Consider the following 11,288-nt stretch of genomic DNA (forward strand, 5'->3'; position numbering starts at 1 on the left):
TTTAACACACTGAAAACGTCTTAACAAAAACAAGAGAAGACAAAAACATCCAATAGCTCTACACATCACCAAATCCCAAGGAACGCCATAAGGATTAGGGCCTGGCTTCATGTCTTCAGACAACGCTGCCACAACCCTTCCTACTTCTTCCAGGACCACCCTCTAATATGGCTGTGGACACTCAGGTCAGTTTGCTCAGGAATTCCAACCTGCACCAGGCAACGGAGCAGACCACTGAGAACCCCTGCAAGGGGGGGTGGGGTTGTGATGTGGGGAGCCGGGGTGAAGGACTCCCAGGAGCCTTGTGGTGCTCAAGTGCCCATCAGGGGTGTCTTGGCCCCTTCCTTCCCTACCCAGTGCATCCTGAAGTGCCAGGGGTTCAGGTCCCTTCCACTCCAGCCAGAGAGGAGTCCTCTCCATGCCACTCACCCCTGAGTTTGGTTTAGGCTAGGCCAAGATGGAGCTTCTTAAGAAATTTCTATACAGTCATAATACCACTCAGTTTGATGTCATGCAAATTCTAAAGCTTTCTAAACTGTCTCAACAGATTTTAGGTCATATTCTTATGTGTGTACTGCTTGCCCTTTTGTTTTAATGACCCATTCCTTTCCCTGCTTTTGTCCTCTCCCTTTTTTCTTCCTTCCTTCCTTCCTCCCTCCCTTTCTTCATTTTTTCCTTGTTTTCTTCCTTTCATCCTTCCTCCCTTCCTCCCTCCCTCCCTTCTTTTTTCTCCCTTCCCTCCCTTTTCTTTTCTTGCAGTATTGGGCTTTAAATTCCAAGGCCTTCTGCATGCTTGGCCAGCTCACTACCACTGAGCTACCTCCCCAGACCTGCTGACTCTTTCTAGGATGGTCATTTGAATTATTTCTAACAGAAAAAAACTCTCATGATACACTACTTTCTTTCTTTCTTTCTTTTTTCTTTTTAATTTTTTAGCTGGGTTAATGACTTATGTTTCTTTTTTTTAAGTTTACCCTTAATATTGTTTTTGTTAAGTTTTATTTTTATAGAGCAAGCAACCATAAAAATTAAACAACTGGTTAAATAAGAACTGTTATTTTAGATCATTGTACTGTCATTTTTTTAACTTTATTTTTTAATTTTTTTTTTAGTTATACTTGACAGCAGAATGTATTTTGACATATAATACATACATGGAATGTACATACATCATTCATATTGTCTATTCTATTCTGTTGCCCTTCCTGTCCTCCTTACTCCTCCCCTCTTCTCCCATCCTTTCTCTCTATCCAATCTAATGTGACACACTTTTTTTTTCTTTTTCTCATTACAACATCATATGTGTATTCTGTATAACAATGAGCTTCTCCTTCCATTTTCCGTGCAACTCCCCTTCTCCCTCTTTTTCCCTCCCACCTTTCTTCCCTATTAGTGGTAGTCTTCTTCTCATGCTCTTATTCCCTATCCCATTTTGAGTTACCCCCCTTATATCAGAGAAGACATTCAGCATTCGTTTTTTAGGGATTGGCTCACTTCACTTAGCATAATGTGCTCTAATGCCATCCATTTGCCTGCAAATGCCATGATCGTGTTATTTTTTAGTGCTGAGTAATATTCCATTGTGTATCAATGCCACCTTTTTTAATCCATTCATCTATTGAAGGGCATCTAGGTTGGTTCCACATTCTAGCTATTATGAATTGTGCTGCTATAAACATTGATGTGGCTGTGTCCCTGTAGTATGTTCTTTTTAGGTCTTTTTGCTATAGTCCGAGAAGGGGAATAGCTGGGTCAAATGGTGGTTCCATTCCCAGCTTTCTAAGTAATCTCCATGCTGCTTTCCAAATTGGCTGCACCAATTTGCAGTCCCACCAGCAATGTATGAGTGTATCTTTTCCCCCACAACCTCACCAGTACTTATTGTTGTTTGACTTCATAATGGCTGCCATTCTTATTGGAGTGAGATGGTGTCTTAGAGTAGTTTCAATTTTAATGTCTCTGATTGCTAGAGATGGTGAGCCTTTTTTCATGTATTTGTTGATTGATTGTATATCCTATTCTGAGAAGTTTCTGTTCAAGTCCTTGGCCCATTTGTTGATTGGGTCATTTAATTTTTGTTGTTTAACTTTTTGGGTTCTTTATATACTATAGAGATTAGAGCTCTATCTGATGTTTGAGGGGTAAAAATTTGTTCCCAGGATGTAGGCTCCCTATTCACCTCAGATATTATTTCTCTTGCTGAGAACAAACTTTTTAGTTTGAATTCGTCCCATTTGTTGATTCTTGGTTTTAACTCTTGTGCTATAGGTGTTATTAAGAAATTTGGGGCCTGCCCCCATGTGATGAAGATTAGGGCCAACTTTATCTTCTTTTACATGCAGAGTCTCTGATCTGATTCCTAGCTCCTTGATCCATTTTCAGTTGACTTTTTTGCATGGTAAGAGAAAGGGATTCAATTTCATTTTGTTGCATATGGATTTCCAGTTCTCCCAGCACCATTTGTTGAAGATGCTATCCTTTCTCCATTGCATGGTTTTAGCACCTTTGTCTAATATAAGGTAGTTGTAACTTTGTGGATTTGTCTCTGTGTCCTCTATTTTGTACCATTGGTCTACCAGCTTGTTTTGGTGCCAGTACCATGCTGTTTTTGTTACTATTGCTCTATAGTATAGTTTAAAATCTGGAATCGCGATGCCACCAATTTCACTCTGCCGCTCGCCCGGGCCTAGGCCGCCGCTGGGCTCCGCCTCGCCGGGCTACGCAGGCGTCGGGGCTGCAGCACGGGACGGGCGGCGGCGGGCGGAGGGCGGCGGCGGGCCGGGCGGCGGGCGGCGGCGGGCGGCGGGCGGCGGCGGGCGGCGGGCGGCGGCGGGCGGCGGGCGGCGGCGGGCGGAGGGCGGCGGCGGGCGGAGGGCGGCGGCGGGCGGCGGCTTCTTCCGAGGCGCCGGCGTGGACTGCGATGGCAGAGCCGCGAGGTCCCAGTGCTGCAGAGCCTACAGGGCAAGATCTGTAAGCGGGGCCCGGGCTGAGGGGCTTCCCCGGCGGCAGCGGCCGCACGGCTGAGGGGGCAATGGGCGCGCTGGGTTGGCGTCGCCGCGCGGCGCTGGATGGTGGGCCGAGGGGGCCGGTGAGGCGGGCGCGGGCGAGGCTGGAGGGGGTGTGTTGGGGGAGGCGTCGCCTGGACGGGGCGGCGTGGGCTGCGGCCACCCCTCTGGGGAGGGAGTGGAGAGCGGGCAGCGGAGGCGGCCTGGGCGCGCGGGCGTGAGGGGCTCGGCGGCTGAGCGCGGCCGGGGGCGCGGGCCGGGGGCGTGAGGAGCTTCCGGCCGCCTTCCGAAGCAGGCCTCCGGGCGGCCGCGGACACCGGGAAGCGGCCCCGAGTCGGGTGCGGAGGAGCGGCCAGAGGAGAGGCGGCGGCGTGGAAGGGGGGCTGGCCCGAGGGGAGGGGGCTGCCTGCCTCCCGAGCTCCCGAGCCCTTGAGAGCTTGAAAAAGGCGCCCTCAGCGGGAGGAAGCGGGCCGCCCGGGGACCCGGAGGGGGCCGCGCGCCCAGGCCTAGGCCGCCGCTGGGCTCCGCCTCGCCGGGCGGCGGAACGGGCCCGGCGGCACCATGGCGGCGGCGGCGGCGCCTGCGGCGGCGGCGGCTTCTTCCGAGGCGCCCGCAGCGACTGCGACGGCAGAGCCCCAGGCGGGAGACGACGGGGCAAGATCTGTAAGCGGGCCGGCTGAGGGGCTTCCCAGGCGGCAGCGGCCGCACGGCTGAGGGGGCAATGGGCGCGCTGGGTTGGCGTCGCCGCGCGGCGCTGGATGGTGGGCCGGGAGGGCCGTTGAGGCGTGGGCGAGGCTGGAGGGGGTGTGTTGGGGGAGGCGTTGCCTGGACGGGGCGGCGTGGGCTGCGGCCACCCCTCTGGGGAGGGAGTGGAGAGCGGGCAGCGCCGGCGGAGGCGGCCTGGGCGCGCGGGCGTGAGGGGCTCCGCGGCTGGGCGCGGCTGGGGGCGCGGGCCGGGGGCGTGAGGAGCTTCCGGCCGCCTTCCGAAGCAGGCCTCCGGGCGGACACCGGGGAGCGGCCCCGAGGCGGGTGCGGAGCAGCAATTATGGGGAGGAGCGGCCGGAGGAGAGGCTGGCCCGAGGGGAGGGGGCTGCCTGCCTCCCGAGCTCCGGAGCCCGTGAGAGCTTGAAAAAGGCGCCCTCAGCGGGAGGAAGCAGGCCGCCTGGGGACCCGGAGGGGGCCGCGCAGCGTGCTGCTAGGGAGTGCGGGAGGTGCTTGGCCGGACACCTGTACTCCGCCCTGCCTCGCTCATTTTTCTACTTTTTTTTTTTTTTTTTTTTTTTTTTTTTTTTTTTTTTTTTACCAGTGTCAAGGCAATTAACAGCAAAAACCACTCGTCCCTCATCCGATTCAGTGTATCCATGGTTCTGACAAATCTCCAGCAGATCTACTTTCATGTAAGCCACTATGCAGAGACAGCGGATTTGTTTGTTTGTTTTTTTAAATCACATCTTAGGATTTGAAAAAAATATATCTTCAGTAGCTACCCTATGTGACTCTAAAACCAAAAGTGCCCTGATTTGTTTGACAGATTTGTAGATTTCTATTGAGCCCCACATGTTTCCCAGTAACTTCATATGAGGACGGAGTCTGTTATGGTTTGATAGGAACTAACCAGTGATCCCAAGATTTCCTATGAAGAAAAGTTAGTCCCTAGTGTGGTGGATTTGAAATGATAGACCCTAAAGAGATGGAACCTAGTGGAATGTTGGGCACTGCCCTTGGAAGATTAATGAAGATTAGTACTTATTTCAAGGGACTGCATCTATTTGAGGCATTATAAGCAAACTTGGCTTTTCACGTCTTTCTTGCTTCATGTCTCATCATGTAATCTCTCTCTCTCTCTCTCTCTCTCTCTCTCTCTCTCTCTCTCACACACACACACACACACACACACCATTATGAAGCCATTTTCCATGAAGTCCTCACCAGAAACAAGCAGATGATAGCACCCTGCTCTTGAATCTTTAGAACTGTGAGTTGCATCAACCTTTTTTCTGTATATAATACCAGGCCTCAGATATTCTAATATGATCACAAAAAAGGACTGAGAGCTTTCAACTTTTTCACAATAAAGGAATTTTGAAACATAATCTATAGGCAGTGAGTGGCATTCTTGTAGCTGGAGAAAGTCTCTTATTTTAATCAATACTGGAAATAAATATTACTTTCATTTGTAGTTGTACTGCTTTATTTGGTGTGATAAAACTATTTTGTATCTGAAAAGGCCAGTAGAATGTAATTTTGCTTTTAAGTTATCCCCCCCAAAAAAGCAAAGTGAAACCACACCCGAGAGCCGGGTGACTGACAGGGACTTGGGGCAGGATGTAGTGGTTTCCTGTGAGTAGGTCTCAAAACACAGTCATCCAATCCGCACTTAACCCACTTAATTCCTTTCCTTTTCAAGCATTTGTCACTTCTGTGAGCGAGCCATACTAGTTGACTAACTACAGTTTTGCTCCGAGGCCCTGAGCATTACTATAAACACACCGATTCGATTTCAGTCATTTGGACATTGATGTTTTTAAAATGCCCTTTAGATTGCCATTTTCCTACAGTAGTTTATTTAGACAAAATACCTCTTAAAAAAAAAAAAAGATCTATAGAGCTTATTTTGCTTTGGTTGAAAATTAACAGTTTTCTTTATTCAGTATTCTCAGATTGTGCTAGTTATGAGGGGTCCTTTTTACCTTGAGTGAAGAAAATTGAATTGCATTAAAATTACTAACAGTGCTCTTGGGTAGGCTATAAAATTTTCTTGAGTAATGATGCTGTTAATTGATTTTGGAATCTCACTTTCTTTTCAGGCTGCTCCCTCTTTCAAGGAATTGAATTTTTGTTTGTTTGCTGATTTATTTGGTACTAGGGATGGAATCCCGGAGTGCTTTATCCCTGGGCTACATCCCCAGCCTTTTTTTTTTTTTTTAATGTTTTACTAAGTTGCTCAGGGCCTTGCTAAATTGCTGAGGCTGGCCTCAAACTTGCAATCTTCCTGCATCAGCGTCCTGGGTTGCTGGGATTATAGGCATTCTCCATCATGCTGGCCTAAGGATTTGGGATTTTATTAAATCCCAAGGCAAACTCTTAAATTCCCTCACATCGTATTTCCCTGTTATAGTCATAGAACCCTTAAGAGATTGCAGTTCTTAAAACCTAATGAAGATACTGGAGAAGTAGCTGTTTCCTGCATCTAAGTTTCCAACATTAAAGATGTTTTTAAGGAATAAAGCCTTTTCAGAATTTAGGTTAAATCTTATATTTAATATATGCATATATCTAATTTAACTGGGAAACTAAATGGGCGGAGTTCCCTCCTTGATCTGGTTTTCCAGATTTTTACCTCCTTACATTTTAGCGTTATTGATATCAGACACTGTCTGTTGGAGCCTCACTGATACTTAACTGCAGGTTGTTTAAGGAACAACATATATGTGTGTCGTAGAATTGAGTTGGGGTGTTTCCAGAAGGAATTAGTAGCCTATACTTTCACCTGCTCCGTGGCAAATACCATTGAAAACAGTTTTGTAAGAGGCATCACTGTAAGTAAAACTTGGGTCTACAAATTAAAAGGGCCTGCAAATAAAACAAACAAAAAATGTGTGTTTCTATAGTTTAGAGCAAGGCTGGCATACAGACTTGGAAATTGGCCATACACTTACTGGGAGTGATACTGCTTGAACCATAGTCAAAGTATTACATCTGTCAGTCAGCTTCTTGCTTTTTCAATTGCTCAGCATACAGCTCAAGTCATGAAGTGACCATTTCATAGGATGTATGTGTTAATATATTGATATACAGAATTCTCACCTCACATTTCTTTTCTGTTCTTTTAACTGATGTAATCCAGAATTGGTTTAGCTTCAAAACCTTGTGAAGAGGTGCTGTTTTCTGTTTCCCTGAAATTGATGTGTAGTTTTTGTAAGGCGGGGGAGCTGAAGGGTAGAAGAGTCTTAAGGTACTAAAGTTACAGAAGTGGGATGATGGTGGTTCTGACAATGAAGATGTTAAGCAGCCTTCCTCTTCACTATGCTGAGAAATCTTTAAAGAAATCCTAATTTGACCTACTGACCTGGAGATGTGCTGGTAAATCCTAAACTGCTGATTAGGAGTCTCTCATCTGAAGAGTTACAGATGCATAGGGCTGAAAGTGAGCTTGAAAAGAAGTGGTCTTATTCCTGGACTTGGGTGGGTCCCTTCAACTCCAAATCATTCCAGTAGAAAGGGATGATGGATTGATTGATACATCTTTAAAGTTCTAGATATAGATAATTATGCACAAACTTCTTTAGGGAACTTCATTCTTGTATTTATTAGTTTCCAATATATCTCACAAGGTGAAATATTAGATTGACAGATTGAAAAACCATTTTATTGCCAGTTTCAAATTGTCATTTGATGTTAACGAATCTAGTGTCTTATAGACGGGTCCCAAATTTCCTGAAGTCATTTCAGTGCCCTAGGAAACCTGACAGTTCTGAAAGCTCTGCTTCCTTAAATGTATTCATAGTCAAGCCTTATTGTTAGATATCTTAGGCCTGTCTTGTGAACCCTTGGTAAATAAAATTAGGGAGGGTGATATTCCAGATGCCTTCCTATGGTTTTGAATTCTTGTGCAGTGAGTGGCAGCAGGCATGTTAGTATATCTGAAATACATTGCATGCCCTTCTCCCCAGAAAACCCTACACTCAGGTGAAAAAAAGGATTTGGGCTTTCTCTGTTTCTCTGTTTTCTCTGTTTTACTGCTATTTTGAGACTTTTTTGGTTGCCACTTTTTGTTCAGTTTGTTCTTGTCCAATTAAATCAGGTTGTAAAAATGTTACTGAAGGGGCCCACACCGTATTGTACATGAGTTTATCTACTGAAGGGATACCCTTTTCCTGTAAGCCAAATGTTAAGACCTGTGTGAATTTTTAGATGTGTGACCATTGTATGTCCCAGAACTTATTTGATATCCCTCATGTTTTCAGGCCAAGAATGACTTGGGATTGTTTGACAGAGTAGGGAGAAACTGTGGGATATGGTTAAGTATTCTAACTTAAAGGCCTAGTGAAGTTAGTCACCTGGGTTTGAATTTCCACTTTATTTCCAACCTTTGTTAGCCTCTTTGTACCTTCATATTCTCATGTATAAAATAGGAATAGTAAAAATATCTCTCTCATAGGACTGCTAGGGAGGGATTAAATAAGCTTGTCCCACTCCCTGCATCCCCACCTACCAGGAGCTGGGTCAACTGTGGAGCATCTCTTAGAAAGGAGTAGAATAAAGAGACTAAGAACTCATCTTTATTTGATGTTCTTGTCTAACATGTACTGGTATTTCCTGGTGTACAAAATTGATTAAAACAGTCCTGTTTTCTGCTTTATACATTGTTAATATTCATGTGATTTTAGACAACTCATTTACCTTTGCGCTTAATCTTCCTCATCTTTAAAATGGGAATCATGCTTCATCACCAACCATTTTGTATGTATTGTTTCCTTTGCATGACTGTCTTTGTCTTTCCCTAAAAAACAATTAATTACAGTTTAATTGTGGATGTCCATCCAAATTACAGGATAATAAAAGTAATTGAGTAATTGTATTTTTTGGAGTAAACCGAAGGGCAAACTTTGACTTTACAGTAACATTTAATTCTCCTTCAAAATAAGAATCTACTACTCCAGGTATCACCATGATGGCCCCTTTTAAATTGTTACTTCCCCAAATTAAACCTATACTTTCTCTAGGGATTGGCCCCAAAATACCAGTAGGAATTTGTTGTGGTTCTGGATGTTCAGTAGCGGGCTCATTTGAAGATGGAATGAATCCTGAAGGGAACTCACTTCTACTTTCAGAATGCGGGGGTGGGTGGAGGAAATCCAGCTCTTGGGGGAAGGTCTCGAGAAAAACACTTCCCTGCACAGACATCTGGCATTGGAAAAAATGGAGGGGGTGGTGGGCCTGGTGGAAAATAATCTTGAGGGTGCTCCATACCTGTTTCCTGGAGGAGGCAGAGGGAAAAATGGTCCTCTTCTCGTGAACTGACTCCTTGGGTCCACAGGAAACAATTCACCTCTGACTGGAGGGAAAGGTGCCAACAATGAGCCAGAGCCAGTTGCTTGGTTTTCAGCAGAGAGAGATGAATCAGGCACATTGGTATCACCAGGATCAAATTTGGTCTCCTTTCTACCGGATTGACTTTCTGAAGACATAGGCCAATCCTCTTTATCCAAAGAAGGCATATTAGAACTTCTGAGTTCTGCTGGTCGCGATGGTCTACCATAATTCGAGTAACATCCACCTTGCCAAGGAGGACCCAATGATGAGGGACCGTTGGGGGAATTCTTTCTGCCCAATGCTGCCTTTGAAACACCAAGTGCACAGGGATCTTTCTCTACAAGTTCAAACTGAAGCTCCCTTTCAGTTAACTTTTGTCCATTGCGAGCCTTTTGTTTCATGAAATAATGGAGGTTTCTTTCAGCAATCCAAGCCGCCAATTCACTCTCATGTGCTTTTTTCTCAGAGTAAATAATCTTCCCCTGACAGGACTGAATGGTTCTCTCCAATTCTTCTTCAAGATATTTGGCTCGTTTTCTGTAGGTCTCCAGCTCTTTCTTCATATGGCCCATCTCTTCTTTGACCTTGGAAAGTTTCTTCTCTTGCTCCACCCGGTAGTTTTCCTCTACTCTGCGTTTCCCATAGAGTTTCATCCTATTTTCTTGATAGTGTTCCATTATGACTTTACATTTCTGCTGAAGGTTCTCCTTCTCACCTTCAAGCCGTGTAGTCTCTGACAGCAAGGTTGCCTGTTCAGTCTTCAGACTTCTAATCTGTTCTCTAAGGTCTTCCTTTGTTTTCTCTACTTCAGATAAGAAAGCACAAGTTTGATATCTTTGTCCTTCTAAGTTTTCTAAGGAGGCCTTTAGCTTAGCACCATCAATCAGTTTCTTTAAAGCTCCTTTTGGCCCATCATCCAAGTGAGCACCAATTCTTGATTCACTCCTCATTCCCCATTCCAAGTTGCCAACATCTGTTTGGGCTCCCGCGCTTGGAGAAGACCTATCTTTCATCTTCAGCAAGCCTTCAGTCAGAGACTCCTCGTGATTTTCTTTATCACTTTGAACTTTTCCTGCATGGACTTGAGAGTCTTCCAATGTGGTGCTCTCTTTACATTGGACACATCCTTGTTCCCTCCATGCTTCAGCTTCTCCTTTTATGATTGGTTTCTGACATTGCTGAAGCTGGGAACTTACATCCAAAGCTTCTTTCATTGCCAGCTGAAGTCCTTCCTCACTCATTTGAAGCAGTCTCAGGTTTGTTTTACTTTCAGTTATTTGTGATCTGAGGGATCCTAATTCACCTTCGAGGGACTTTATCCTTCTCGATATATCTGCCATGATTTCATCCTGTTTACAATGTCTGGCCTTTTGCTCTTCTAGCTCTTTTTCTAGAAAGAGTCTTTCATCCCCATGGCTAGGTTTGGACCTATGCAGCTTTTCATAGGTTGCCTTTAAATTTGGGGCTTCTCTTGGACCCTTCTCAAAACTGCCACCCTTTAAAGTTGACTCTGTGCCTTCATGCTCTTTTTGAATAAGGCTAACTTTTTCAAGTAGTTCACACTTTTCTTCAATTCTTCTAGAAAGTTTTAGAGCCAGCTGTTTTTCTCTTCCCACATAAAGCCTGCTTTTAACACACTGAAAACGTCTTAACAAAAACAAGAGGAGACAAAAACATCCAATAGCTCTACACATCACCAAATCCCAAGGAACGCCATAAGGATTAGGGCCTGGCTTCATGTCTTCAGACAACGCTGCCACAACCCTTCCTACTTCTTCCAGGACCACCCTCTAATATGGCTGTGGACACTCAGGTCAGTTTGCTCAGGAATTCCAACCTGCACCAGGCAACGGAGCAGACCACTGAGAACCCCTGCAAGGGGGGGGTGGGGTTGTGATGTGGGGAGCCGGGGTGAAGGACTCCCAGGAGCCTTGTGGTGCTCAAGTGCCCATCAGGGGTGTCTTGGCCCCTTCCTTCCCTACCCAGTGCATCCTGAAGTGCCAGGGGTTCAGGTCCCTTCCACTCCAGCCAGAGAGGAGTCCTCTCCATGCCACTCACCCCTGAGTTTGGTTTAGGCTAGGCCAAGATGGAGCTTCTTAAGAAATTTCTATACAGTCATAATACCACTCAGTTTGATGTCATGCAAATTCTAAAGCTTTCTAAACTGTCTCAACAGATTTTAGGTCATATTCTTATGTGTGTACTGCTTGCCCTTTTGTTTTAATGACCCATTCCTTTCCCTGCTTT

At 45.6% G+C, this 11,288-nt stretch overlaps 1 protein-coding gene across 1 annotated transcript; it reads right to left on the reverse strand.

Annotated features, from left to right (window-relative positions):
- Positions 1–8,519: 8,519 nt before the first annotated feature.
- Positions 8,520–10,780, reverse strand: LOC308640604 (melanoma inhibitory activity protein 2-like; the record flags this gene model as incomplete). Its single annotated transcript, XM_081312447.1, is given in 3 exon segments — positions 8,520–8,852; positions 8,854–8,967; positions 8,969–10,780. Coding segments are annotated over 3 exon segments (2,259 nt in total).
- Between the last annotated feature and the right edge of the window lie 508 nt (positions 10,781–11,288).

Source organism: Spermophilus citellus, assembly GCF_964194105.1.
Source record: "Spermophilus citellus genome assembly, contig: SCAFFOLD_55, whole genome shotgun sequence".
Classification (NCBI taxonomy): domain Eukaryota; kingdom Metazoa; phylum Chordata; class Mammalia; order Rodentia; family Sciuridae; genus Spermophilus; species Spermophilus citellus.